Source organism: Solea solea, chromosome 21 (assembly GCF_958295425.1).
Source record: "Solea solea chromosome 21, fSolSol10.1, whole genome shotgun sequence".
Classification (NCBI taxonomy): domain Eukaryota; kingdom Metazoa; phylum Chordata; class Actinopteri; order Pleuronectiformes; family Soleidae; genus Solea; species Solea solea.
The window spans coordinates 2,164,556-2,191,950 of NC_081154.1; the positions used below are offsets into that span (position 1 = coordinate 2,164,556).

Below are 27,395 nucleotides of genomic sequence, written 5' to 3' on the forward strand. Positions count from 1 at the left end.
GTACATGGATATTTTTTAGACTTTATATAAAAACCTGACAGTCTTGTAGTTTCCTTCTGATTCCAACCATGAAATAAGAATGAATATCAGAATTTTGCACAAATTTAAGTGCAATAACAAAATAAAGCACATACACAACCAGGGCTGCAACTAAATTAATCACCAACTAGATTAAATTATGATTTTATTTTTTTCTTGCTCCATATAACATTAAATATATAATTAAAGGTGAATAATTTCAAGAATTAACTAAATTATTGGTTTAAAAATGTATGATTGGATATCAGCAGACATGCTGCTACCTCCTTGACTATTTTACACAGTGAAGAAAATGCTATATCTACATCTGCTGCTACATAAATATGTTAATATGCCTAATACAGACCTAAGTGTTTAAAAAAAACAAACAACATACTTTAAAAGTACAATTAAGCTTTTTTTGTTTTTTTTAATGAAATACATCAAAGTACAAAAAAACCTACTCTAAATATTGCGATATTTCACAACTATTTTGTTTTTTGTCTTTGGATCACGTAGAACATGGACCATAAAGTCAACATTTTCACACAAGTTATTTCTATGATTTTAGATGATTAAGATTAGATCTTTGGTTGTAACAAAACAAGACATTTGAGAACATCGTTTCCAAACACTGATCGACATTTTGCAGACCAAACAAGAATCAATTATGAAAATAATGGTTAGTTGCAGCCCTGTAGTTGACAACATTTAAAAAAATAATGACACTTTACATAGAAAGTAATGCAGTAAACGCAGCCTTTCCTTGAGTGTTGTGCTTCACTGAGGCCCACTGCTGCTCTTCCTCTCCCTCGTCACCTTCTCCTCCTCCATGAACGCAGTGATGGACTGATAATGGTCCACAGCAGGGAAGAAAACCTGGTTGAAGAACTCGTGTAGAGCCTGGACTTTAGCATCTGGTGCCCTCTCTTGTTCTTCGTTGTCTTCTACGAGAAACGGTTTTTGTTTTAGTTTTTTTTACACGACACATTGTGTTTGACGTGGAAGGTAAAAAAACAGAAAACAAACCTGCAGACTGACTTCGACGTCTGACTTGAGTCCTGACGTTGCGTCGACTCTTGCCCACGACCGTTGTTCGGGGAACCCTTGGCGAGTTGCTCGGTTTCCTTTCCTAATGCGAGAGGAAGATTTCATCAGAACAGAACAGTGTACTGATTAAAATGTGGAATATTTGATATCTTTGATTCGTTTTATACAGGTATTACCATGACTGCACCAATTACTCAATTGGTGCAATTTCTTTTTAAATTAAAACACTTTTCTGAGTTTCTTAAATGTGAACATTTTATGGTTCCTTTACTCATTGAACAAAAAAGTATATTTTAAAACTGAATCATTTTGGTTTATTACATATTAGAGGACATCATTATTTGTGATGTGGTGTGTGTCTCACCTTGGACTGGTCTCTGGTCTCAGAGTCCGATCTGGACAGTAAGCGCTTCTTCCTCTGACATTTGACCTCGGCACAGCACAGGAGAACCTCGTAAAACTCCAGGAAGGAAATCTGCAGCAAGGAACATGGCACATGTGAAGCAGAAAAGGTAAATGAACACGCAGAAGAGTTTAGGGTTCATGAACGAATGAACGTGTGAACTGCTGTGACCCCGGGGCTGACCTCCATCTTCAGGCAGGCCATGTCGCTGGGGTCTAAGCTCTCTGCAGTGATGAACTTCATTAACCACACGCTTGTCAGCTTGTTGTCCAACAGGTGGAGATCCTGCAGGAGTTTAGCAAAAAGAATCAACGGAACGTTAATATAGTGGAGAACATAAGTGTCGTTTGATGCCCAAATATCGTCAGTACCCACTTTACTGGTCAAACTGCCGATTTAACTGCAATATCTCACTGTTACGACCCAAGACTTGTGTAATTTCACTCTCTCACACCAAAGTCCATGAAGAAATCAGCGATTTTTACATCACAGCACATGTAACAAGTTAATCCACAGCCATGACAAAAAGCTCCTGAAGAAGGCATCAGTCGACCAGTACCTCCTGTGTCCCCGTCAGCTAAAAACACACATTTTCTCTATGGACTTTGGTGTGGAGGATTGAGCGGTTTACAAACTTAGATTTTTAAGGTGTCGTAGATGTGGATTTGATTAGTTGAGTCTTTTTGTGACTAAAATCTATTTTTTTACCACATGTTTAATACACATGAAATCTTGTTGTACCTTGAACATCCACAGCAGCTGTCTGTAGGTCATGCTCTTCTCCTCCTCCTCCTCCTCCTCCTCGTCGTCGGTGGGAGCTGAATGGACCCTACAGAACATCCGATAGGCTTCCCAGCTCCTCTGAATATAGATCATAGCCACGGCTGAAAGCCCAGACTGTCCAAACAGGAAACCTGGAGAAACACGGCTTATAGTGAGCGGATTTCTGCACTGTTACCTCCTGCAGGTTGGTTGTCTCTGACAAAACATGTTAAAAACTGAGGAAAGAACCTGTTTCGGTACCTTTTACATTCTTGGCGTGAGGAAGGATGTCGCCTGCTAGCAGTTTGGTGACGCAGGCAGCCAGAACGTAGCGCTGTGATCTGTGAAAAGAGAGAAAAGCTCTTGTTTTCTGATGTTTTTTAATTCAAAAATCACTGTCCCGTGTTTGCGATTTGGGTAAAAACGACATCTTTTCTGGTAAGTGAAGGCCACCGTAGTTACCTGACGCACTTGATGAGTCCCCTGATTGTTACAATCATCAATTCTTATTCACTGAAGATTTAATGTTCTTAAAATTAGACGTTTAACTGCAACGTGTAACTTTTGTTGTCATCAACACATTATTCTGCCTCCGTTTAGTCTTCGTTAACAGACACAATAAAACATAGTTGCTCTGTCAGGCAAATCTATCAGACCTGACTGAGGGAGCGCTTGTGTGTATACAGCAATAGCGCAGGGGCGGGTGGAGACATGAAGAATGCATATACTGTTATAAACTGCTGCAAGAAAATGTTTTCTGGACACTTTCTGGATGTGTTTTCAGTGTTTGCGGTCGCCTGGCTTTACTTACGCAATGTTGCTGTTGCCTCCGTCTTTTTTGTAATGACTTAAGTTTGTTTGTTTTATTCCTTACTGCATGTCTTGACTGTAGATGTGATAGGCCACGATGACGAGGCAACTCAAGAGTCCACACAGAGGAATGGAGGAGAAAGGTGAGAGACTCTCTGTCGTGGTGGTATGACCTGAGACGCACAAAGACATCCAGTAATACTGTGGTCATACTGCGGTCATACTGTGGGCATACTGTGGTCATACTGTGGTCATACTGTGGGCATACTGCGGTCATACTGCGGTGATACTGTGGTGATACTGTGGTCATACTGTGGTCATACTGCGGTCATACTGTGGGCATACTGTGGTCATACTGTGGTGATACTGTGGTCATACTGTGGGCATACTGTGGTCATACTGTGGTCATACTGTGGTCATACTGTGGTGATACAGTCGGTGGAACGTTCCACTCACCTTTGATGAAATGGTTGATCTGTGTCAGAGTGACGTGGTGGTGGTGGAGGTAACAGTCTTTGAGCAGACGCCACAGCTGCAGGCGCGACAGCAGGTAGATGTTGTCTAGAGAGCCGGCGGAGCCGAGTCTGCTGTAGAAGCTGTAGATAGAGCGCAGCTCTGCGTTGTTCCTCAACAGCGCAAATTCCACCTGGAAGGAAACAAGGGAAGAACGTCAGGATGCAGAATAAAAAAAAAAAATCTTGTGAAAGGGTTTTTATGGCAGTGATTCCAAAGCTTTCTATATTTAAAGATGGCAAACTATTCCCCAATTCTCCAACCTTGTCTTTTCCTCGAAGCCCCTCTTGCTAGCGTCTTAAGACAAAACAAACCAAAACCCCGGTCCACAAAAACTGTCCTGTGCTTCCATCAAATCAAAACCAAGGTAACATGTTTTCTCTTTGGTACTTTTTTATGTTTCTCAGACATTAGATTTTGTTCTGACGACAGAACAAACAGCCGCTAACTGACATGTTGAGACTAGTAAACTATTTAACTAGTTCATTAAAACTAAAAGGTGGTGCATGTTATTTAAATCTTGATTTAAAAAGGTTGGGGTGGTAGACTTTATACCTGCTTGCGCTCAATGTTTCGCCTTTTCTCAGGAAATAAATCCAGAAGACTGTCAATGTTCAAGGCCAAGTCTGGTCCTAAGATGGAGGACGGGGCACTTCCTGACAGAAGACACACGCCTGTGACGGGAGACAAAAAATGGTAAGATTGTTTCTGTGGTTTTACTTTTATACGAGTTAAACGACTAAGACGTAGTAGAGTAAAGCCAGAGCAATGACTTATGACATAATGCTGTAAACATCTGCTACAGAAGATTCTGCACAACCATCTTGGCATGTCGAAGGTTTCAGCTTGGTGGGTGCCACAGTTTGTGACCAGACTGCTTGTGTCACAGGAGAACTTGAAGCAGATCTGGATGAGGGCTTCTATACCAAGAGCATCCACCAGTGGTAGATGGACTACGTTGAAATTCAACCGTTGCATCACAGTCAGCCTACACATTTCCCAGCCCACCCTCGTACATGGATCTAATGTATCGTAGGTGTTTACCACACAGAGGAGTGAGAGATCTGTTCCCAAACACATCGGGTGTTATCATCTGATCGTCCTTGAACTCTCCTTCAACGACATGCCCGTCCTTAAAGGTGAATTTCCCCTATGAAACACAGTCAGTCACTATACGTCGTCTTGTGTTGACATAGTGAAGAAAACGTTTGTTACTGGTTGTCTTTGATTTTACCTTCCCATGTTTCTTATTGCTCCTCCATTCCCCTTCATAGGTGGCGCCGCCGGCGTAGAAGAACGTTCCCTGTCCGTGTCTCTGACCCTGAACGAAATCCCCCGTGTACCGGTTGCTTCTGCAATATTGGGATATATCCGTCCGCCTCAGGATCCACACGTGAGTTCCTTTTCCGTGCTGCCAAAGAAATCATGTGATTCACAAACAAGTTGAAGTTTAAAGGAGAATGTTCTTGAAATCATTTAAAAACGTTTGTTGATGACAATTATCTGGGACAAAACAACAGCTACTACTACTACTGTGTACTGTACGCCGCTTTCCATTTACTTTGGATGTCAGAATTGGGAGTTAGGTCACCTCCAAGTTGACCGTGTTTTAGTTCAGAAGTTGGGGGAAGAAAAATCACAATGGAGGAAATCCCTTTTATTCCTACTCAGTTTGTGGCTCTCTGTCTTGACAAGACGTCAATGGACCGAAACACATGGGACATGCAAGGGTTTTTCTGTCGCCCCAAATCAGTCATTTTACTCTGGTACCCCAAGGTTGGGGTTATTTTGGTTTGTACCAAATGTAAAATGAACCAAACCAAAACCAAACTGTTCCACTCGATGGAAACACAGGTAATGCCTCACCCTCAAACATGTCTTCATACCTGGATTCCATCCTGCCATGTCCCAACATACTCCTGGCCCAGATTCAGCCACTTCATGGAGCCTTCTCCGTGCTTCAGGTTGTCCTTCCACTCCCCAAAGTAAACGTTACCAGAGGGGTAGCTGTAATATAGTTCATTTAGTGAATTATAAATCTAAGTCAGGCTTACATGATGACGCTGTACATACCGCCTCACTCCATATCCCACTCTGTTGTTCTTCTCCCAGTCTCCTTTGTACCACGAGGTCTTATCCTCATTAAAATACATCACACCCTAACAGGAGGACAACCGATTAAAATACTGTCGCAGAATTAATATATGTGTAAATAAATATACACACACATGTGTACACCTCACAATAAATGTGGTGTTTGGTACCTGTCCGTGCCTCTTGCTGTAATTCCACTGCCCCGTGTACTTGACACCGTTGTCGGCACATTGGTACGTTCCAATTCCGTGTCGTATTGCCTTGTAAATCTCTCCCGTGTAGGAGCTGCCACTTGGCCACGTGATGGTGCCATAGCCGCTGGGGAGGTTGTTGACAAAGTCTCCCTGTTGATTTAACTCAAATTCAACTTTACTCACATAAAAAAACACCAATCAACCCGTTACCAGATTTCTTTTTTCCATCATCATACAGTTTAACTTTAACTTGACTTGAATCAAATTTGAAGTAAATAAAACACATTTCTATCAATTATCTTATAAACGATGTGTATAATAATAAAACCGTGTTAGTTATAGTCACAGTATCGTTGTTGTACCTCATATTTCATTCCGTCAGCCCATGTGAAGATACCACGTCCGTGCATTACTCCTTTGGTAAACGTGCCCTTCACAAAAGCAAATGATGGTATTACGTAGTCTTATTAATTCTGCTTTAAATTTGAATTTTGTTTTTAGTGGTGTAGGTTTATTTAGTGCTGCACCTTGTACGTGTGATCTCCTTCAAAACAAGCCTCTCCTTCTCCATGGTAGAGATCTTTTAATGTTTCTCCTTCGTGGCTGTCAACAAGATGGCAAAAAAAGAAATGCAGAAGTGGTAGAATATTCCAAAACCCATAAATGTTAAATGTACAAATCAAAATCCTAAAGTAGCTCAATGTTTTTTTGAGACCAGAACGGTTGAAATTAGACAAACGCTTACCTCCATTCATTTTCAATGGCAAAAAAAAGCTAAAAAAAAAGCTTAATATTTCAAAACCTATAAATCCAAATAAATGTTCTAAACCAGCTAAATATTTTGGTTGAAATTAAACCAAAGTCTGTAAAATATGAACCAAACCCATGGGCGACGGCTCCCTCCATTCATTATCAATGGCAAAAAGACAGAAAAAGTTGAATATTTCATAACCTATAAATGTTCAACATACAAAAGAAAAGTCCTAAACTAGCTGAACGTTTTAATACCAGAATGGTTGAAATTGGACAAAGTGTGCAGAAATAGCTAAAAGACATAAATGACATCCCACCTCCATTCATGATCAATGGCAAAAAAATATGCTGAAAAAGTTGAATATTTCAAAATCTGTTCAACATACAAATCAAAGTCCTAAACTAGCTGAACATTTTAATACCAGAATGGTTGACATTGGGTAAAGTGTGCAGAATAAGCTACACATGAAAAGACGTACCTTTAAAACCTGTAAACAACGCCCACCTCCATTCATTATTAACGGCAAAAGGTAAATATACCATATACATATACACATATATGTATATGTATATGTATATACATACATATACATATATGTGTATATGTATATATGTATATATATATATATATATATATATATATATATATATATATATATATACCTCAATGGCTTGTGATTTGGACGTTTTGATTCCAGAATGGTTGAACAATTGCAAAAAAGGCAGAAAAACCCCCACAAAGATGGACACAAATATACAGTAGTTGGTAATGACATAAAAGTTAAGAGTGATGCTTTTTACCTCTCTATAGTTAATCTCATTAATGTTGGTAGATGACATTCTTCATCGTCGCGGACACGACGGCGTTTGCGTTTGCTTTGACTGTTCTTCACATTTTCGGCAGAATTTTCCGCGAAACCGTTGATTGACGGGTTATCGTCTCCGTCTTCTTCCGCCTCAGACATGTCACTGATGTCGCTTGTTACCGTACGTTCCTCCGTGTCTTGGTGTTTTGTTTTCGTTCGTCTTCTTTGCTCTGCTACGTCCCTTTTTTCCGTGTTTGGGGTCACGCGACATCAAAGGATGAGTGTGGTTCGTTAACCTGCTGCAGGTGTGCGAATGTTTCTGCTCAGCAAACTTCACTGGGGCGCAAACATGACCTTATCACCATGGCAACGGCATAAAGGACAACTACGGCAGCCTCACTCAGTCAAAAAAGCCTAAAGTAGCTTCTAGAAAGGTATGGAATCCGCCACACTAGCACTAGCAAGAACAATCATTTTTTGCTTAATCATATTCTTTCAACTTGCGATAGTTTATTGTTCTTACATTAAACAACAAACAATAATCTTGTCAAGTTACTGTATATAGCAAAACATACGTGTATTGTTTGGACAATGCACTCCATTTCACGTTATTATACGATATACTTTTTGCGTTATTATGCATAGTGTATATTGATTTAGCAAAAGCTATGACATTATAACACAACATATATTGCTTTAACAACTTATAACGTGAAACATATATTGTTCTAACAATAAACTATCAAGTTATAACGTGAAGCGTATTATTGTTTATCAATAAACTATACTTTTCGCGTTATGTGTTTATTAAGACAATTAACCATTGCTATTACAATATATACGTATACTGTTTTAATGTAACGTAATTTAAGTGAAAAATTAAAAGGTCACTCAAGAAAAAACACAGATCAAATGTATTTTCTTTATTTCCTACAAGAATAAAAAAACATACGAATATAAAAACACAAACAATCAACATCTACAATCTGAACTGTACAAATATCAACTGAAACGATAGTGTCGTAGATTAAGTGTCTCCAGTGTGTCTCTGTTTGCTGCTTCTTTGCTCTGATTAATCTGGTGAGATGATGTCCAGGTTGGCGAGGTGTCTCATGGTGGGCCTGCCGTGGGGACAGTTCCACGGATGCTCGATTTCGCCCATATGACCCACCAGCTTCTTCATCTCGCCGACGCTGAGTGCCGTGCCGATCATCACCTGAACATCAGACAGACGCAAAAACAATCCATCATCTATAATAATAATCTCAATTCAGCAGAACGGTTCTTCATTTGATGCAATCTGATCAGTTGTAGTCTGACCTCTGGTGGTCAAAGTAATGACGACAGTATAAACTCACAGATTTCCGACAAGCTCTGGAGGCAAACATCTGTCTGACTCTGGACGGTCGACACATGACACCCGGACTGTCGCTCAACATGAAGATCAGCTCCTCGATATCAGCTGGACCGAACGTCCAGTTCTTACTCGTGGGCAGAGAAACCAGCTTCACCCTCTCCATCATCTGAGCTACAATCACGATTAAACATAAATAAATAAATAAATGAATAAATAAAATAGATAGTGTATGTCGTAACCTAACCCATTTAAGTGATAATAGAAAAGTAAAAGTTTGTACCTTCCTCGTCGATCAGAAATTCAAAGCCGTTTTTCCTGAAAATCTCAATGTTCTCCATGAGGACGTTCTCACTGACAGCAGTGAGGTGAAGTTTCTGTGGGCTGTCAACATAAAGAAAAACAACAAACAATTGAAAGCGATACATTGCAACTTATTACCTTTTTCAACTAGGTATGTGGTAAGTAGATCAATCAAGAAAATAGTCATTAGTTTAGATTCTTACACGATGAGTTTCTGTCCCTGAAGCGCCGAGTGCTGCTGCAGCATCTCAAAGTTGTACTTCTCATCTGTGGCGTGTTGGTCGATCATGAAGATGTCCGAGTTGAGTTTGGTGATGATGAAGCCCAGGTTGAACTGACCGATGATCTCCATCTCTTTGAACATGTCTTTACTGTAAAAGATCGACATTAAGGACATTTGAAACTGCTAATTTCAGCCGGGATTATTACGAGTATGATTATTACGAGAACTCTACCTGATCTCCTTCTTCAGCTCTTCCTCCGCACTCTGGTTTTCTCCAGGGTTGATCTTGGCCCTGAAACGTCTGAAGAGTAACTCGTCACTGGGCTTCTGTTGCTCCTTCAACCTCCTCATTTTCCCTTCCAGCTCTTGTAAGGAGAACTTCAGAGTCACTGTCCTCTTCTGTAAGGAAACTGGAGCATCTACTTTAGTGGAAGATGATCCATCAGAATTATTTAAGAAAGAATAAGATTTGTGTTCTGTGGGGAGATGTGGATAATCTTTCCTGGCCCGTTTGGCGTCTGGACTCATGCTCCCGTCCTCTTTTGTAGTGCATGGTTCAGCTTTTATCTCTGGCACTTCAGGAACAGTCTGACTATAGTCTGATGTTTCTTCAAACTCTTCATCTTTTACTCTTTGGGTGTCAGTGACTGGTTGAGGAGAACTTATCTCCACACGATCTGGATCTGTATCATCACACGACTCATTTCTGTATTTGAATCCATCCAACACAGATTTTCCCACTGGGGAACATTTAGCGAGGTCTTTCCCACATTTCAGAGGTGATTTACTGCTCGAGTTGGAGGCAGAAGATTTGTCAGAACCCTTAAAAAAGGACTGCAGTGTCTTCTGTGCTGGACCATTGCTGCTGCTACCCACAGCCTTTGATGAGCCTGATTTGCTCCCAAGACCAGAGCTGTTCTGACTTGAGAAGGCAGCTTTTAGACCGGCCAAGTTCAGTGAGATCTTTGGGCTCTGCATCGTTGCTGGTTCCACAGCGTCTCCAGGTTCTGGCATGTTCTTACTGGACGGGACAACCCGACACGTGACACCTAAAGACAGAAATGTCAACTTAAGAGCACTGTAATGGAAAATTATGAGTAGAAAATCTCTAAAAACTGCAGTGTGTAACTTTTACTGATTATTATGATGGACATAAGACATTTAAATCTTGATGAAACTGATATGGAAGCTAAATATAACGCGTGTCCTTACTGGAGGTTGCCATATGCATATAGTTCAGGCTGATTTTATTGACTCCAGCCTCGTACATGCTGATGAGCGAGGTCTTCAGAGTAGCAAGCAAGAGTTTCTCCTCCTGAAGTAAAATCTGTCGTTTGTCCGGGGTCACGTTCACATCAACACAGTCTGAGACAAAAAAAACAAAATCATGATGTAAACAAAGCCAATTGTGTATTTCATGTACATAATTCTACATAATTCATTTTTCTCACCTGATGCGACAGCTATGTTCAAAGCAACAAATGGATACTGGTGTCTGTTGTACATGTGATACACTTCGTTTACAATTTTGGTTACCTGCAGGTTAGAGGTCAGAGGTCAGATTATTACGTTATTATTATCAGCTTTAAATCCTCTGCACGTGTTTGACCTTGAGTGGATCACATGGTCGGTTGTTGATGAAAAAGAACTGTCTGTCCGTGGCACTTCTCCCCACACCGTGATCCGAGCGTGACACAAAACCTGTGATACTGCAAAACACCGTTTTTAAGACCAAAAAAAAGTAATTGACTTATTGTGCAGAAAGGAGAATATAGAGAGTGACACTTACGTGAAAAGCTGTTTGGGCAGATCAGTGTCATTCAGTCCGTACTCTTCAATGATACTGCCTGAAGGGGAGACTTGTTGAAAAGGCAGGAGGCTCTGTAGCTGCAAGAGAAACCGTCCCAGAAAATGGTTCCAGAAACCCTTTAACTGTGTAAGGTTCTTCAAAATAGATTCCAACCTGTTTTGGGCCAAATATGGCTCCGATGTTGTCTCTCATACTCTGGCTGCCATTGGTGCCGAGGACCGTGCTGCGCTTTCCCTTCTCATTTTGGTTTGAGCAGGTGATTCTCACGCCGGTAGAGATGATACAGTACGCCTGCAGGACGTGGAGCATTTTGGTGTATTCCTGAAAATACAAAACAATAATTTAATACAACACATATCTGTCTCTGAACTGTTGAAATCAAACAATAACAAAGGAAAATACCAGAAAAAGACCTACACATATGACTGCAAGTGATATTTTGAGAATTTTGTAAAGTTTGTATGTACATACATGTACCTTTACCGTTATCTTTTTTTCCGACAAAAGTTTCCCCCCCACACACGCTCTACTTCTGATGGACCTGTTAAAAGACTGACCTTCTTTATGTTGCGTTGGAACTCTTTGTGTCTCACAGGCAGAGTGGAGAAGAGCTGCTGCAGACTGACTGTGGTGCCCTGCTGACGGGGATGAGGTGACCGCTGCACCATGTGACCTCTGTGGTCAAACACCAGCTTGGTGCCCACCTGACTGGACTCATGACAGGTCACCACGCTCAGGTCACTGGGAAAAGGAGATGAGGTACAAATGAAGTGGCGGGTGATTTGAGTTTGAAGTGCGTTGAAGTTTTTAATTTTTTACCTCAGAGCACATAAAGAACTGAGTGCTTCACCTCTGAAGCCAAACGTTTCCACGTGGGTGAGATCGGAGAACTCTCTGAGCTTTGACGTGTGATGCTTGAGTGCTTTGGAGCAAACAAACAGACCAGGCTTTACTTTTACTTTACCAAAACAATCATATATGGCCCTGCGTTGTCTAACCGAGCGTATTCACTGACCACAGACACTTACTCAGTCCTTCAAAGTTGGCCTCATCGACACCTTTGCCGTTGTCTGACACTTCCACAAGCTCAACTCCACATTCCTTCAGCTTCACATCTGCAACATTAAGTAACGTTATGTCACACATGACCAGATTTAAAAGTGGAATCCAGGAAGTAGGACAGAAATTAGTAGTATTTCACCATTTAAATGTCATTTCTATGTCATATTCTTCTTTTTGTTGCATTAGTGGCAGGCTACATTGTGTCACACTGGTATGGCATCCATATAAACTGTAAATATAAAACAGATGTAGCCTTCCAGCAGGGCTGTAACTTGCAATATTTTTTTCAAACTGTATCAATTGTTTGTTTCAGAAAATGCAAAAAAAAGAAAGAAAGAATGGAATGATGTAGTAGCAATTAGCCTCCGGGGGAGAGTGTGCTGGTTTTAACCGCTAATTCCAGCTCTTCTTCAATAGAACATGATGTCTATTTTGTAAATTAGGTTCCTATTTAGAGGAAAATAGACAATAATATGAGTGGACACCAGTAGAACTGTGAGATTCTGGTTGCAAAAACTGACATAGCGCTGGTCAAATTACAAATATCGCAGCTCAGTAATGAAATCAACAGGTCATTTTAATATACGGTCTATGTGTGTAACACAGCACGGATGAGCAATCTTATGCAGATAGATCATTTAAAGTCATTAGATGAGGTCTTGTCTGCCACTTACCAATGTTGGTGGCTCCTGCGTCAATGCCGTTCTCCACCAGCTCTTTGACAGCTGTGGATAAAGTCAGCACCACCTGTCCTGAGCAGATCTGATGCACTGAGGTCTTGTCAATGGCCTTGATGGCTCCTGCAGGTTCATAACTACAGAGAACGAAACAAAAAAAACAAGGCACTATATGTTGATTTATATGTTATTAACAACAATAATAATAATGATAATGTCACTTTTGCTGCATAAATACAGCAGAAACAAAATGTACCCTGCACTCTTTAAGCTGTGTATGAGGCCTTTGGAATTTATCTGAAGGCTCTGGTCAATTTGAACTAGTGCTGCAAAGATTCATTATTAATTGATTAATAAATCAATCCTCAACTATTTTAATAATCTATTTTAATCATTAAAACTTCTTACATGTGAAGCACTTCCGGTTTCTTTGTGATCAAAACTGATTAATTTGGGGTTTGGGAAACTGATCAACATTTCTGACATTTTGTGCACCACTTGATTAATCCAGAAAATAATCGACAGATTCATTTTTGTATTTTATTTTTTTTAATCGATATTTTCGGACAAGGCTTAAGGGCTTTTCTAAAAAAAATATTCGAATATCTGATGGTACTATTCTTAAATTCTGATAACAAAAAAAACACGTAATCATGGATTGTGTGTTGTGTTTTTTAATTGCACGACAAGGAAAGGAAATAAGTAAATAACTTAAAGAAACATTTGCATGGCATTTACATGCCATATTTACATATAAATACAAAATATAATGGTAGGTAAACGTACCAGGGGTCGGACATCTTCAAAGCCCGAGAAACGCCAGGAGGAATTAAATCAAATAACTCCGTATGACTTAATCTACAGTGGAGACATTAAAAGACGCGAACGACTATGTTGTCATTTGTGCAAAGTATAAAACTTTCTCTTATGAAGTGTGAGAGATAAACGCTGTTCCACCATCGTGTTTTGGGTCGTAGATACTGAAGTTGAGGCTGTACCGCGCAGTCCGGACAGAGTGTTCGCGAGCGTCACTTCTGCGCAAAACTGCGCAATTTTCTTCCAAATGAATCATATAAAAATATTTTTTGTGTGGTTGTTTTTTTTTTTTTTGTTTTGTTTTTTTAAAGCAACCCCACGCAATACAGCTGAGAAAATTAGAACCGGTGTACACGAACGAATATTATCGAACCGTTTCCCCAAAATGTGAAGGATTTCATCACCGAACCCTCCGTGAACTATAACCCTTATGTGACGTTAGGGCGCGTGTGCAAATACCTCATGTTGTAACAAAACGAATAATTTGCTTTTATGTTGGCGAGTCATTGTCAGTATTGTAAGTGTGTGGACTTCCTTTACTACCAAAACGTAACATTAATGATTATGTGACGCTGAAAATACAATTATTAGGATATCTTGTGTTTTATTGACAGTGCGGGTTACGCGCATGAATTTTCAGACGAGCCCTATGCGTCTGCATAATCCTGTAACGTCCTCTTATGGCATGGTGAAGGGACTTTAGGGATGGTTTGGCTCATGTTGTGACAGCTGCTTAAGCTGGGGCGTTTTTAATTGGACTTTTAAAACATCTCATTGCAAATATGGGTTAGCCCCTGTGCGATGTTTCCGACTAAAACAATTTTAATTCAGGCGAAGTCATCGTTATTGGCGTACGAAACATGTACAATACGTCATGTAACAGCGGTGTGCTGCGGTCGGAGGAATGTTCCAGTGATGTTAGTAGTAACATTTGGCACTTCAACAACCTTAAATCCACCAGGAGGCACGAGGCTAGTTCTAGCCTGCTAAGTTTAGCCACTGAGGACGACGAGGATGTCCATTTTGACAGTAAGCAGCTTTTAACTCTCCTCGTGTTTCTTTAAAGTTGCTGCCGATCGTTGCGTCACTGCTCTCTCATTCACATTGTGTAAACACAATAGTGTTAACATAATTTGAGGCATTTCTTCCTGTAGCAAAGCATCTGGTGTTACATTTAAAGCGGTATTTTTTGATCAGGCAGGGCCCTGGTTACACATAATGTAAACACCCATCTACAGCCCATCATGCCGTTACTGTACATACTTTACACAGCAACAAGTTAGACAGGGATTGAGCCAATACGTTAATATGAGTGTCAGTATCGGTCCGATACTGGTGGCTAATGCTAGATTTGTATATTGTATAAAGAAAAATGTAGTAGACAACATTTTAACTGAAGTATGTCATGGGTTGTTTGTTACATATTCGAGAAATTATGTTTTTGAGCAGGCTAGCATATATTACATGTTACCTATTGGTTAGCGTATATACTTACTGTACATGGGACTCACACAAACACTGCTACTTTTACTGTCAGTAGGCCTTCTGTCTTATTTGTTTCAAAATGCAAAACCCAAGTCCATTTGTCCCCCATTTGTGTGTCACGATGGCGGCCTCCATAAAGCAAGACCCTTATCCCTGAAAAGTTACATTTGCAAACTACTTTGCTTGTGAACTAAAACCCTCAACACTAAGAATTTGTTAACTTATTGGTTAGAGAGTGGGGTTCTTGGTGGCGGTTAGTAAATGTGACTGTTGAACTGCACAGTCTGGTAGTTTATTGCTAAATGTCGTATGAATATGGTGAAAAGTAAGTGTTGGGTCACACAGTTCCCACGTTTCCTTCTTCGTCCAATAGGCTGATCCCTAAGAGGCTCAATGCTCCCCTCTACAGTTCAAAATATCCAATCACGTTTTGAATTCGGTAATCACAGTTCCCCCACGTTTCTTGAAGGAAACATAATCATGGATGTTGACATTGTGACACTTGTCATTCATGATTCCACCCCATCTCCCACATGTCACATTTGGGTCAAATAAGTGAAACTGGAAAAAAAGTGATCTGAAAATGAAAAAATACCTGAAAGTGAAAAAAATAAAATAGGAAATTCAATATTGAAGAAAAAAAACACTTTTCAAGCACTTTATATTCAAAGTTGGCCCAAGTCACGTGTTTACTACTGTAGGTGGAGGAGGCGGGTGTCCACTGGACCAGGCAGATAAGCATTACTGATGGCCTCGCCCCCTTATGTAAAATGAAGATGAGCTTATTTTGTATCTTGGAGGTGAATAGGATTAAGATTATTTCAGCTCCAAGTGCTTAACATTGAAACAAAAGGGTTTTTTAATACAGAAAAATGGAACTACGAGAAAAAAGCATTGTTGAAATGATTGCAAAAGTAATTGAAGAAGGTAAGACTGTTGTAATTATTGACACATCTAAACCTTGACTGTATTCAAATTTTGACAAAATCGTATCTAACAAAAAAATTTTTTGTGCTATTTTATTCAGTTTGAGCCTTGTAAAGGACCAGTGTGTAACATTTGGGAGGCTCTATTGGCAGAAATCGAATGTGCTGTTTTAATTCTGTACATACAATTATTGTTGACATTCTTGAACTACATTATATGTAATATGTCCAATTTTTTGTGCTATTTTATTCAGTTCGGGCGTTTTTAAACGTCCAGTGTGTAACCTTTGGGAGACTTTATTGGCAGAAATTGAAAGTACTGTTGTAATTTTGTATCTAAAATTATTGTTGACATGTCTAAACTTGATTATATTTGAATTTTAAGAAAATCATATCTAATACAAATCATTTTTTGTGCTATTTTATTCAGTTTGGGCCTTTTTAAAGGTCCAGTGTGTAACATTTGGAAGGCTTTTGTTGGCAGACTGTTGTCTGTTGTTGTACGGTTGTAATTCTATACAATAATTATTGTTGACATACTTCAACTACATTATATGTAACGTATCAATTTTTCTGTGCTAATTTATTCAGTTTGGGCCTTTTAAATGTCCAGTGTGTATCATTTAGGAGGATTTATTGGCAGAAGCACAAGCTTTAAAAGCAAATGAAGACGAATGACAGCGTTTGTGGTATGCGAAGGCCACCGTAGTTCCACTGTAGTTTGTGGCTATCTGCAGTCTCACCATTAGATGTCACTAATTCTCACACACTTGATCTTTAAGGGGTTGATTTTCTTTTTTTTTCTTTTCTTGTCTGCTCAGCCTCGGACTCAGATAATAACCATGAGCTGTTAATGGCAAGTAGACATTACCCATCCATCCAGGAGTTTGCCTCAGCCATTCCCAACCACCTGCTCCTGGGGTCACTGCTGGAGCACCTATGCTTCGTCTACGAGAGTAACCCGGCACGTGCACATGTGCTGTTTAAAGGTAATCACTACGATGGATCATGTTAAGTATCTCTAGAGTGGTGTTTGTCGAGAATTAAACGTAGTGTTGTCGTCCCTCTGACAGTCATTGGCCAGCGTTTAGCAGCCATGAACCTCCTCTCACCGCTGGCCATAAGTGATGAGTTCAGCACCGTCAGACTGCAGCACAACCGGGCCTTCACAGAGCTGCTCAACGCTGCCACCTCCTCATTGTACCCACAGGTAAATAAATTAATTTTTTCATGTAAAATTAAATAAAATATCAAAAAAGTATTATTTTCGTAAATAAGAGCAGCTTACTGTTTTGGAAAGAAGGTAATGGTTTTTGTTACATAACTAGGGGCTTGAATTCTCTCTTGTTTTTGCTTTGATTGTTATTTTGTTCTTTTACAAGAAGTTTATTTCTGTAGCACATTTAAAAATGACCTCAGTTAATACAAATAACAGAAATTATTCAGAACTAAGATAAATAATGAAAACATTAAAAATAGAAAAACAACACACAGAAGTGCCTATTCAGGGACTTGATATTCTCAATCCAAGAGGAGGTCAGGCATTTTGAATTTTGTTTTCAGTTTGTATAAAAGGCTGAAGAGGAAGTAGTTCCATCTTCCTCATCATCCGATTTCCTTTGGTTGTCGCAGTACATGGCCACATTGGTCACCACCATAATCAGAATTGGGTTTATTGCCAGTTACACAATAGGAGGAATTTGTTCTTGTCATTCTGCAAAAAAAGTGCAAAAGACAAATAAAAAAGGGAAATAAAGAGTCCAGTGCAATTGTTTACAAAAGAAAATCCAGTGTGTGCACCCTGACAAATCTTACAGCTTTAATTTGTGATAATACCTTGTTCCTCTGCTTTATTTAGTTTTAATTGTTATATCCACCCTTTATTCACCCTTTAATCCACCCTTCTCTTTTGCAGAGTCTTAGCACAAACGCACACAATCCTTCTGTAAGGTAAGGTACACTTATTATTTCTTATTTCTAAGGAAGGAAGAGGATTTTGGTTTTATTTTTATTTATAAATTAAAATGTCTTTTACCTCCCCACAGGCCTAAGGAGGGACTTTTTCAGGCGCAGACGTCACGGTATCTCAGCGAGTTTGAAGAAACCTGCCGACTTGGGAAAGGATCATATGGGAACGTTTTTAAGGTATTTACCCTTTTTTCGAATCCTGTCTATGTCCTGTCCATGACGACATGTCTCAGTCATGTGATTGTGTCGATGTTGCAGGTTATGAATAAACTTGACGGACAGTATTACGCCGTGAAGAAGATTCTCATCAAAAAAGTCTCAAAGGACGACTGTATGAAGGTAGGCCGTGCCTGTGTGTTACATCGTTAGATCCTTTAAAGGCCCAGTTACGGAAATATATGGACTAATTCGCCTTTTTTTTTTTGCTCCAGGTCCTCAGAGAAGTGAAAGTGTTGTCCAGCCTGCAGCATGTTAATGTTGTGGGATATCACACTGCATGGATGGAACATGTTCAGCCAGTGTCATGTGAGTATTTAAATACATCTTTGTCTGTGAGCTTTATCTAGCCGTGTTTACACCAAGGCGAAAGGTTTGGTTTGGTAGTATGGTATGGTATTTTTGGTACTAGTACCAAAATAATTACCAACCATTCAGTTATTTGGCACCCTTCCCTTGAGATGTGATGGGATGATACAATCAGCTGATTGGGCAACAGAAAAGCCTTGAGATTGGTGTAGATATCCCATGGAAGTTGAGGCAAATGCCCGCAGTCTATTATCGTACAACGCTTGACGTCTTTGGCGAGACAAACAAAGCTACAAACAAAAGTTCTGTACCCAACCGTACAATACCAAGATGGAAACACAGCATAATACACTACTATAAATTATTACAGACCCTACAGAGCCTCTACTTCCTGCACTGAAGTCACCTGGACAACTGGACAGGTAAGATCATACAAAGACAGTCAAAGTATCTCCTTCTATGCCGATGACTCTTTGAAATATGTGTCCAATAATTGTATTTTTGCAGTTCTGATGAGAGTTCCAACAGCAGCAACCACAGCTCCTCCATCATCTTTCAAAGCCTCAGTCAAGAAGCAGCTGCATGTGTCAAAGACTCTCCAAAAGAGGACCAGTCCGTCAAAGCTTTAGTTCCAGCTCAAGACATGGGCCAGGCAATGTGTCCCAAGAGCATGCATCGCATCCCTGAGAACTATGTTCCCTGCGTGTTCCTGGGACAGCGGCTTACCCCAAATGGCTCCAAATGTCCTGCCATGGGTTTGGACAGCTCGGTTCTGTTTGAGGATGGGTCCAGCGGGAGCAGCATTGAGCTGAACAACAACTTCTGTATCGACAAAGAGTGTAAGCCGTGGACGGATAAACACACAACAAATTCTTCTAAAGAGGTACATCCTTCAGGCTCATACACACGAGAGAACAGGTTAAGGAGAATCTGCAAAAAATAACTTTTATCTTATTGGCTTTTTATCCATATGGAACTGGCTTTTTGGGAGCTTTTCCTTCTTTGTACACAATTTGCTAGCTTTGTGGACATGCTCCACGTCTTCCTCTCCATTTTTGGTGTATTTTTGTGGCAGCACTACAGTGCCACATACAGTCTGACATTAATACTACAGTTTTTAACTCACACTATACATAGATGAATCTTGATTTAGCTCGGTTTTATCTCTCTCTCTTTAGTTGTTAAATTTCTTGTTCTTCTTTTTCATCATCTGTCATTTTCCTGTTTGGTTTTCACCAGCCTACTTCTCTGTTGATTTGGATCTAATCTGGGCCATGTCTTTAAATATTCCACAGTTAGCAACTGTGAATCACCCACTGATTTGGGGCAAATAGCTATAACTTAACAAATGTTGCTGGCAGGCGGATTATCTGCATGAAATATAAACATTTCTTTATACTCCAGTACAAATATCTATCAAAAGAAGAAGTGTGATGTGCAGTGAAAACATTTCAGTCCCACTTCCTGTGTTTGTGCAGGTTCAGTTTCACCTGATGCTCTACATCCAGATGCAGCTGTGTGAGCGTTCACTGAAGGACTGGATCACAGAGAGAAACGCCAAGCCCAGAGATGAACAAACTTCAAAAGGTAAACTAGTCACAGGATTTCCTTGAAATCCTTGAAAATTTGTGAATTTGAAGAACCATTTTCAAGGCCCTTAAAAGTTTTTGAAAATCATCATAAATAGACAGAATTTTCTTCAAGAAAGAAGTTAAGCTGACATTTTTCCGCTGTTGACATGAGCAATGAGTGAGTAACGTTAATAAGGAAGCGAAAGCAAATGACGACGTGATGCCTGCGAAATGAAAATTCCAAGATCTCTGTCTCACCAAAGAAAATTACAAAGACTGACTTTGACCAAGATCCCAAGGACAATCACTTGTCCAGTTGCAGAGCTTGCTGCAAATCAATAAAAATGGACAACATTCTGGCCTTGAATCTGAGGGAATTGGTCCTGGGAAATCCTTAAAAAGCCCTTGATTTTTATTTCAACCAAGGTGTGGGAACTCTGTGGTTAACACACCAAACAGTACATAAAAAAAATATAAAATTATATTCCAGCACAGCCTTCGCTGTGGATCCCCAGTGTTTTTAAAAGAACACACAGTCAGCCACTCAACTGGGTCCAAAATAAAGAATATTTATTCCCAAATGATGACATAATAATGCATTTTGACTAGCAGCTGGTAAAATGTGCAATGTTGAGAGTTTGTCATAGTTAGAACAAGATAATCATACTGTATATTTGTAACACTGTTAAAGGATAACTGAACATCTCTCTTTGAACAATACATTATTCTTTGTTGTCGGATATCCAATCCAGTGACTTTAACCAATATCGGAACAATACTGATACTGAAGTTGTGTCAAATCTTTTAACACTCCTGGGATCCACTTGCAGGTCCGTATGGATGTGTTGATGTCGAACACACACTCAGACTGTTGAGAAACATACTTGAAGGGGTGGACTACATTCACTCCAGAGGAATCATGCATCGAGACCTGAAGGTAACAGACGCTGCCCTTACATAGTATTTGGTTAGTTTGTGTCGTATCTGAGGTCTCAGCTCGGAGTACCTTCAAATATGTGACTCAAAGAGTCTTGTTCATCTTCACTCACAAAGGAGATGTCGTGAATGTTCTCCCAGCAGGTGAAGACAAAGTCATACAGCCTCTCTGGCAGCATTTCTTTCAACTCCCCTCCCTCATCTCGGACATGTTTCAGATAAATATGTCTCTTACAAATATCCTGAAGTCTCCGCGGCTGCTGGCTGAGCTTCAGTAGCTGCTCTCGCTGCTTGAAGAAACAGGGCAGTGTCAGTGTTGACGGCAGGTGACCGTTGTGGTTGTAGAGGGTGAGCGGAGATGTCAGGCTGAGGAGTTTGACCAGCAGCGAGCTGTTGCTCACGTTAGGCCTGTGGTTCAGGAACAGAAACAGACAGTTCTCCCCCGCACGGCTGGGCTTATCGATGTTGGCTCCGTATCTGAGCAGCAGGTCCACCAGCTCCTTGTTGCCCATGCTGCACACCTCGTGTACGGGTGTAAGCCCGGCCTTGTTCTCGGTGTTGGGCTCGGCTCCGTGTTCCAGCAGCGCAGAGATACAGCTGTTGTCGTTTTCCAGTGTGTTGGTGGTTTTCATAGCTGTGGCCACAGCAGCAAGGTGCAGGGCAGTGTTTCCAGTGTGCTCCACTGCCTTAAAAAAACAGACAGATTTACATTAAAGATGTAACAAAATTAAACATTAGATATTGGCTGAAAAACGCACCTTTTGTGTGTAAAATCTAAATTTGCATGGAATATTTAAGCATTTTTTTATGGCAAGATAGTCTTTAAAACAGAAAATATATGCCAATTTATTTAATAATTTAAGTGTTAATTTATCTAATTGTGAAAATACAAGCAATATCATACTTCATACTTATTAGTTTTTATTTGTTTTATTGGATTTATGGTGTTTTTTCATATTGATTAAATTTTATAGCTGTTTTTTAAGCACATTTTGATACTTCATGTGATGATTTTGTTTAAATTTAACTTACCTGGGTTTAATTATTATGTTAAACACTTGGTAACATTGTTTGAAAAAAAGTGCTTTATCAATTAAGTTTATTATTAGTGTATTGTTATAGGAAAAAATACCTTGTTGATGTCTGCTCCCTGCTTGATTAAGCTGCCTATAATGTCCTTATGGAGGGTCCCGGCGGCCATATGCAGGGGCGTCATCCCACTCTTGTCCACCGCGTTGACATTGGCACCGTAGCTGGTGAGAATCTGGACGGCAGACTGTGCGGCGCAACGTACTGAGAGGTGGAGAGCCGTCTCCTCGCGATTTCCCTCCACCTGAAGGGATCAACGAAAAGAAGCCACCCTTTAGATAGAAAGTGGCTAAAAAAACAGTGGCTCCCAAACAGTGGGTCGGGACCCACAGATGAGTCGCAGGAGATCTTTTTTTGGGTCCCCAAACAAATTTCCCCCAACCTTTTTTGTTAAGATTTATATGTACATGTTTTAAATAACGTGTATAAACTTGAGTTTCTATAGGAAATAATGGACCAATTCAAAATGATATTTGGTGTTACATATATGGCTGTAAATTTCACCCTATAGAAAGTTTGGGAAATGCTGGACTAGAGGGTTTGTGCTCTCTGGGTGCTTTCGCTATGACTTCTCTCTTCACACACAGCAGTACAACTTTCTTGTTAAACATTGGTCGCCTGTAATGTAACAGAGTTAAAAACTCTGGCCTTTCACCTTTGCGCTGATGTCGACACCATGTTCACAGAGGAGCCGTAAACAGGCCTCCGCATTCCCATGCATGGTGTTGATCGCAGCGGGCTGCAACTTGGAATGCGGTTTGGGCGAAGTCTTGGGGATCCTCGGCCAGCTGGTGATCACCAGGTGTAACGTGGTTCGACCAAGCTGGTCCCTGTGTCAGAGACATAGAGTTAAACTGGATTTAAAAAAAAACAAAAAACAGTGGCAGTGACGGGTATATAGTCAGTTTGTGTTAAGTGAGCGAACCACGCCAGCTGCTGTATAATTAATTGTCCTATGTTCTGTTTTCCGGGTAAAGAATAGTAACTCATACATGTTGGGAACTGTTCATATCTTTTGAATCTTCTCATGTCTTCTCAGTAGTTCATATTTTGATGGTGTCCATGTGTTTTAATTGGATTTATTTACTCCAAATTGTTCAGCCATAGTTTGCACGAGTTGAATTTAAGGTCCAGTGTGTAAGAATGAGTGACATCTAATGGTGAGATTGCAGATTGCGACTCCTGCGCTCACCGCTCCATGTGAAGTGGGAAGTACGGTGGCCTTTTGCATACCATAAAAGATGAGTTTGTCGTTAATGTCCGCTGTAATTGCATAACCTATTTTGTCCATTTGACGCTGTTTTCCCCAAGCATGTCAGGGAACTACGGTGGCCTTCACGCACCAGAAAGGATGTCATTCTTCTATATTTGCTAGGTTAGCTTTCCTCTTTAAAATGCATGCTCTGGATAGTTTGTCCATTCAGGTTCAGAAACCTGAATGGCCCTTGCCTCAAGTGGATGTAAGAGGCCACATAACAGTATTTTATTTTAAAGCGATTAAACATTCTCCTGAGTAGTATAACCTTCAGCTAACTTCCTGAGTTACAGCCTGCTGTAAGCATTTCCCTCCCTCTGTCGCCTCACGATCATGTTTGGCAAAGGAGGTGGGGCATTTCCTCACCAAGACACTGCTTAACCTCACAAGCAGTGAGCTCCGCCCCTTTGAGGTTTTTCTGGCTCCTGAACAAATAAAGACTGAGACGCTTGTATAATGTAATAATGTCATAAATTTACTTTTTAACTGGTGTTTGTCACTTACAGCTGCTTTAAGTCGCCATAATACGAAACTACTGTTTCACAAGTGACAGGGTTGAGTCACAAGTGACTCAAGTTCTCTCATTCAACAAAAAAAAACATGCAACCCTGTGGTTTCTGATATTGCTTGTGATGCTACATGTAGGTGTGTTAGTGTTGAGCCATATTAGTAAGAGTATCAGTGTGTGTGTACTTGTTTATCTGTCTTTGTGGGGTCATTTTGTCTGGGCCCCACAACTTTAAAGGGGCTTTTTCAGGGTTAAGACCTGGTTTTAGTGGTTAGAATTAGGGTTAGTTGTGATGCTTAAGGTTAGGGAACGCTTCATGTCAATGATCAAGTTTGTGTGTGTGTGTGTGTGTGTGTGTGCGCATGTGTTTGCGCACACCTCACTTCAGGGTCGGCTCCTGATGACAGGAGGCTCTGCATGCTCTTCACTTGTCGGTAACAGGCAGCCAGGTGAAGAGGGAGGATCTTCAGGCCCTGGGGCAAGACAAGTCAGGACAAACTGAAGAACTGACAAATATTTTTACACGGCTCCTTCTGTGCATTTATTGTGGTACAATATACAAGATGCTGCATTTATTTTATTTATTTATTTAAAACACAAGTTTTAACATAATGCAACTCAGTATTTTTAAGACTTTTGCATCACTGCGTTGTTACCTTGAAAAAAATCCTCCCGCGTGCTCCGCGTCGTACCTGGATGCAAATGTTGCTCCCATGCTTTTCTGACAGATCCTCGATACGCTCCAAGTCCTCGTCCATGATGGCACTATAGAACTCATCGTCAAAGTGAATATGGTTATCGCTCCTGTTGTCATGTTCTTCCTGCTCCTCCAGCATGACAGGACATCATCACAGCTTCTCCCTGCTGCTCTGTGTGTGTGTGTGTGTGTGTGTGTGTGTATATTTGGTTTTACCAGGCAGGGGAGTGGTTCACAGTTTCTGGTTATTCAAGTTTTTGTCTTGCACAGGAATTATATCTCAAACCGATCACTTCCAGTCGGTTCATTTGAACACAAGACAGAATTTTGACGACTTCCCTTTTCCCCCACACCCGTGTGCATGTTTGGTGTTTTCAGGGGTTACTTCTGGTTTCCTGTGTTAGGTGTTTTTTAATTCTGTGCGCGATTTCATCATCTTAGGTTTTGAGTTGCGTGTCTAAATTTGGTGTGCAGCCTTCCTGCCACAGCTGATAACTTGTTGCGTACGGGGGGCGTATGACAGGGACCAGTAGGTAACTGGTTTCTCCAGTGTTTGTGGCACTTAAATGTTTTACTTTAAACAAACAAAGAATTTTGTCTATGTAAAAGGCTGCAGGACATTCCATCCATCCATCCCTGCCCCCTCTCCCCTTTGCAGTGCAGAGCTACACAGTGAATTTTTAGTGAAGCAGTTTTTTTTGTGCTGAATCACTTCCCATTTCTATAACGGATTAGATTTAAGATTATTACTGTCATGGCAGTTAGACAAGTACAAACGTTAGAAAAATGTGTTGCTATGCTCCCTTTTTAGATGGAAAACCAAAAAAATATACAGATATGGCATGTACATGTTGCACATGTTATTGTACATGTAGCATACAACAAACAGACAAGTTATTAGAAGAAATAAAACACAACATAATAAAAAACAATAAAATGAATGTAAAAGAATGATCAGAAGTCTTAGGTAATAAAGAATAATAAATAATAAAATAGAAATAAAATAGATTAAGAACTTAAGTAAAACTAAGAATATGTTATGGATATAGGTTTTCTGATTTTTTTAAGCTTCTTAAATGTGTAAATTATCTGGTTTCTTTGCTCCATAATAATCATTAGTTGCAGCCCTAATATAAACTATTTACACAATTTTCTCACCAGAGCCATTTTGGACAAAAAGTAGATTTATTTTAATCATGCCTTCAATGATTTTTAAGAAACACTGTGTTAAAATTCTTTGTAATTTATTTGTTTTTCAAACAGCCAAGGAACATTTTCCTCCACGCTCAGGATTGTCACGTTCGAATCGGAGACTTTGGTTTGGCCTGTAGCAAAATAATCACAGAAGGTCATAAAAGCACCACATCTCCCATCAGTGGTAAATAACCAGTCATACTATATTTTAATGAATGACCTGATAGAACCAGTAGATGGTGCTGTTTCCTCATTGTTTTATGTTGTTTGCTTTTGCAGATTCCTCACTCACCACTGGTGTTGGAACATTTGTGTATGCTGCCCCGGAACAAATGAACGGCTCCCATTACGATTCGAAGGTTAATACTTATACTTGTTTTTTTTTTTTTTTGCAACTTGTATCATCATAGTCTTAACTTTGTGTTGTTGTTGTTCCTCCAGTCGGACATGTATAGCGTCGGAGTGCTGGCTCTGGAGCTGTTCCAGCCCTTTGGGACGGAGATGGAGCGAGTGCGGACGCTCGGAGACGTGAAAGACGGGAAAATCCCTGACTCGTTCTGCCAAAGGTGGCCGGTCCTGGCAAAATACATCACGAGGCTCACGAGTAAAGATCCAAGTGTTCGTCCAACAGCCGGGCAGCTTCTACAGAGCAAACTGTTCTGCAGCAAAGACACGGTACGCACTGTTTTTATTAAGTGGCGTAAAAGTTTTGTTGACAACGCTCGTATTAACAAGAATAATTATTTTCCTGCCCTGCAGGTGATCCATGGTTTGCAGAGGAAGGTTGAAGAGCAGGAGGAGGAGATCATGCAGCTGAGGCGACAGATCAGTCAGCTCCAGACCTCACAAGTCACAGTTCATTTCTCAGACTCGGACAAAACCTGAGCCTCACAGACCTTAAAAATCTGGGACTGTTAAAACTTGCCTTATTCAAGTGTGTGTGGTGTATGCGTGCGTGTGTGTAAACATTTAGGTGTGTCTTATACACCTGGATGTGAAGGTGCATTTATTTATCTTCAAAATAAAACCACGTTGTCCAGTGGGATCTGTTAAGAATCTGTATGTAGTTCTAATTTACTTCAACAAGGAACCACGTCCTTGTGTTTGTTTGTTAGTAACTCAAAAAGAAAAGGATGGATTTTTGAGAAACTTTCTTGTGATGTAGGTTATGGCCAATACAATTAATAATTAAAAAAATGTGTGTGCATTGGTTAAATAAATAAATAAATAAATAATAAGTAATAATATGCGATTATATTAGGTTGGATCTGGGTTGGAAATACCCACTACATTGCTATTACATAGGTATTAAATTGGAAATAAGAAATAAGAAAATCCTATGTTCTTATTATGTTAGTTACTACTGAACTGTTAAAAACTCTTATAACTGTGAACGTAAGTTTCAATTTGACACATCGTAGTAACTGATAAAATAATATCCTGTTTTTCTAGATGAGGGTTTTTTAAGGTGGGGGAAGCGTGTAATGTGTCTACTATGGCCATAGTAGAGGAAATATTTTGTCATCAAGCCTAAACTTTCTTATTTTCCCCTTCATTTTACTTTTATTTTGTGATTGTCTCATTTTTTGCCTC

At 40.1% G+C, this 27,395-nt stretch overlaps 4 protein-coding genes and 2 long non-coding RNA genes across 6 annotated transcripts; 3 read left to right on the plus strand and 3 right to left on the minus strand.

Moving 5' to 3' along the window:
• Nucleotides 1-37: 37 nt before the first annotated feature.
• Nucleotides 38-7,728, minus strand: rsph10b (radial spoke head 10 homolog B). Its single transcript, XM_058620775.1, has 17 exons — nt 7,399-7,728; nt 6,372-6,447; nt 6,207-6,275; nt 5,821-5,994; nt 5,630-5,715; nt 5,443-5,563; nt 4,791-4,967; nt 4,601-4,706; nt 4,112-4,230; nt 3,500-3,689; nt 3,108-3,216; nt 2,495-2,574; nt 2,213-2,385; nt 1,655-1,756; nt 1,433-1,543; nt 1,048-1,150; nt 38-965 (listed from the first exon to the last, which is right to left on the minus strand). Exons 1-17 carry the CDS (start codon nt 7,560-7,562, stop codon nt 799-801), a joined length of 2,127 nt encoding a protein of 708 aa, XP_058476758.1. The 5' UTR covers nt 7,563-7,728; the 3' UTR covers nt 38-798.
• LOC131448382 (uncharacterized) lies at nt 2,351-4,215 on the plus strand. The gene is made up of 3 exons (XR_009234194.1): nt 2,351-2,438; nt 3,126-3,186; nt 4,144-4,215. It is a non-coding gene; the product is annotated as an uncharacterized LOC131448382 (long non-coding RNA).
• Nucleotides 4,613-11,779, plus strand: LOC131448381 (uncharacterized). The gene is made up of 3 exons (XR_009234193.1): nt 4,613-4,695; nt 4,831-4,949; nt 11,689-11,779. It is a non-coding gene; the product is annotated as an uncharacterized LOC131448381 (long non-coding RNA).
• On the minus strand, nt 8,312-13,861 carry pms2 (PMS1 homolog 2, mismatch repair system component). The gene is made up of 15 exons (XM_058620774.1): nt 13,619-13,861; nt 12,830-12,969; nt 12,122-12,208; nt 11,913-12,015; nt 11,651-11,834; nt 11,247-11,414; nt 11,073-11,170; nt 10,893-10,992; nt 10,735-10,819; nt 10,496-10,648; nt 9,516-10,332; nt 9,264-9,431; nt 9,041-9,141; nt 8,762-8,931; nt 8,312-8,619 (listed from the first exon to the last, which is right to left on the minus strand). Exons 1-15 carry the CDS (start codon nt 13,630-13,632, stop codon nt 8,476-8,478), a joined length of 2,532 nt encoding a protein of 843 aa, XP_058476757.1. The 5' UTR covers nt 13,633-13,861; the 3' UTR covers nt 8,312-8,475.
• A 455-nt stretch (nt 13,862-14,316) lies between these two features.
• Nucleotides 14,317-26,844, plus strand: eif2ak1 (eukaryotic translation initiation factor 2-alpha kinase 1). The gene is made up of 15 exons (XM_058620778.1): nt 14,317-14,677; nt 16,881-17,048; nt 17,133-17,269; nt 17,975-18,009; nt 18,105-18,204; nt 18,286-18,366; nt 18,459-18,552; nt 18,923-18,974; nt 19,060-19,435; nt 20,031-20,139; nt 20,954-21,060; nt 25,872-25,986; nt 26,082-26,161; nt 26,244-26,477; nt 26,562-26,844. The coding sequence occupies exons 1-15, from the start codon at nt 14,509-14,511 to the stop codon at nt 26,685-26,687; spliced, it is 1,983 nt and encodes a 660-aa protein (XP_058476761.1). The 5' UTR covers nt 14,317-14,508; the 3' UTR covers nt 26,688-26,844.
• On the minus strand, nt 20,727-25,531 carry LOC131448377 (ankyrin repeat domain-containing protein 61-like). The gene is made up of 5 exons (XM_058620776.1): nt 24,568-25,531; nt 24,290-24,384; nt 22,804-22,978; nt 22,192-22,392; nt 20,727-21,745 (listed from the first exon to the last, which is right to left on the minus strand). The coding sequence occupies exons 1-5, from the start codon at nt 24,745-24,747 to the stop codon at nt 21,116-21,118; spliced, it is 1,281 nt and encodes a 426-aa protein (XP_058476759.1). The 5' UTR covers nt 24,748-25,531; the 3' UTR covers nt 20,727-21,115.
• Nucleotides 26,845-27,395: the final 551 nt, after the last annotated feature.

What these genes read in the sequence shown, in the direction of transcription:
- rsph10b (XM_058620775.1), bottom strand. Translation starts at nt 7,562, where the DNA reads ATGTCTGAGGCGGAAGAAGACGGAGACGATAACCCGTCAATCAACGGT. An exon ending in CATGGCAGGATGGAATCCAG is followed by an intron (nt 4,968 to 5,442) that starts GTATGAAGACAT and finishes TTTCTTTGGCAG; the next exon opens with CACGGAAAAGGAACTCACGT. An exon ending in TCACGCCAAGAATGTAAAAG is followed by an intron (nt 2,386 to 2,494) that starts GTACCGAAACAG and finishes GTGTTTCTCCAG; the next exon opens with GTTTCCTGTTTGGACAGTCT.
- pms2 (XM_058620774.1), bottom strand. An exon ending in ATTTCTGATCGACGAGGAAG is followed by an intron (nt 8,932 to 9,040) that starts GTACAAACTTTT and finishes TCGTGATTGTAG; the next exon opens with CTCAGATGATGGAGAGGGTG. An exon ending in CCAGAGCTTGTCGGAAATCT is followed by an intron (nt 8,620 to 8,761) that starts GTGAGTTTATAC and finishes TCTGATGTTCAG; the next exon opens with GTGATGATCGGCACGGCACT.
- eif2ak1 (XM_058620778.1), top strand. Translation starts at nt 14,509, where the DNA reads ATGTACAATACGTCATGTAACAGCGGTGTGCTGCGGTCGGAGGAATGT. An exon ending in TGCACATGTGCTGTTTAAAG is followed by an intron (nt 17,049 to 17,132) that starts GTAATCACTACG and finishes TCCCTCTGACAG; the next exon opens with TCATTGGCCAGCGTTTAGCA. An exon ending in CACCACATCTCCCATCAGTG is followed by an intron (nt 25,987 to 26,081) that starts GTAAATAACCAG and finishes TTGCTTTTGCAG; the next exon opens with ATTCCTCACTCACCACTGGT.
- LOC131448377 (XM_058620776.1), bottom strand. Translation starts at nt 24,747, where the DNA reads ATGCTGGAGGAGCAGGAAGAACATGACAACAGGAGCGATAACCATATT. An exon ending in GCGGGAGGATTTTTTTCAAG is followed by an intron (nt 24,385 to 24,567) that starts GTAACAACGCAG and finishes GTCTTGCCCCAG; the next exon opens with GGCCTGAAGATCCTCCCTCT. An exon ending in AGGGAGCAGACATCAACAAG is followed by an intron (nt 21,746 to 22,191) that starts GTATTTTTTCCT and finishes TGTTTTTTTAAG; the next exon opens with GCAGTGGAGCACACTGGAAA.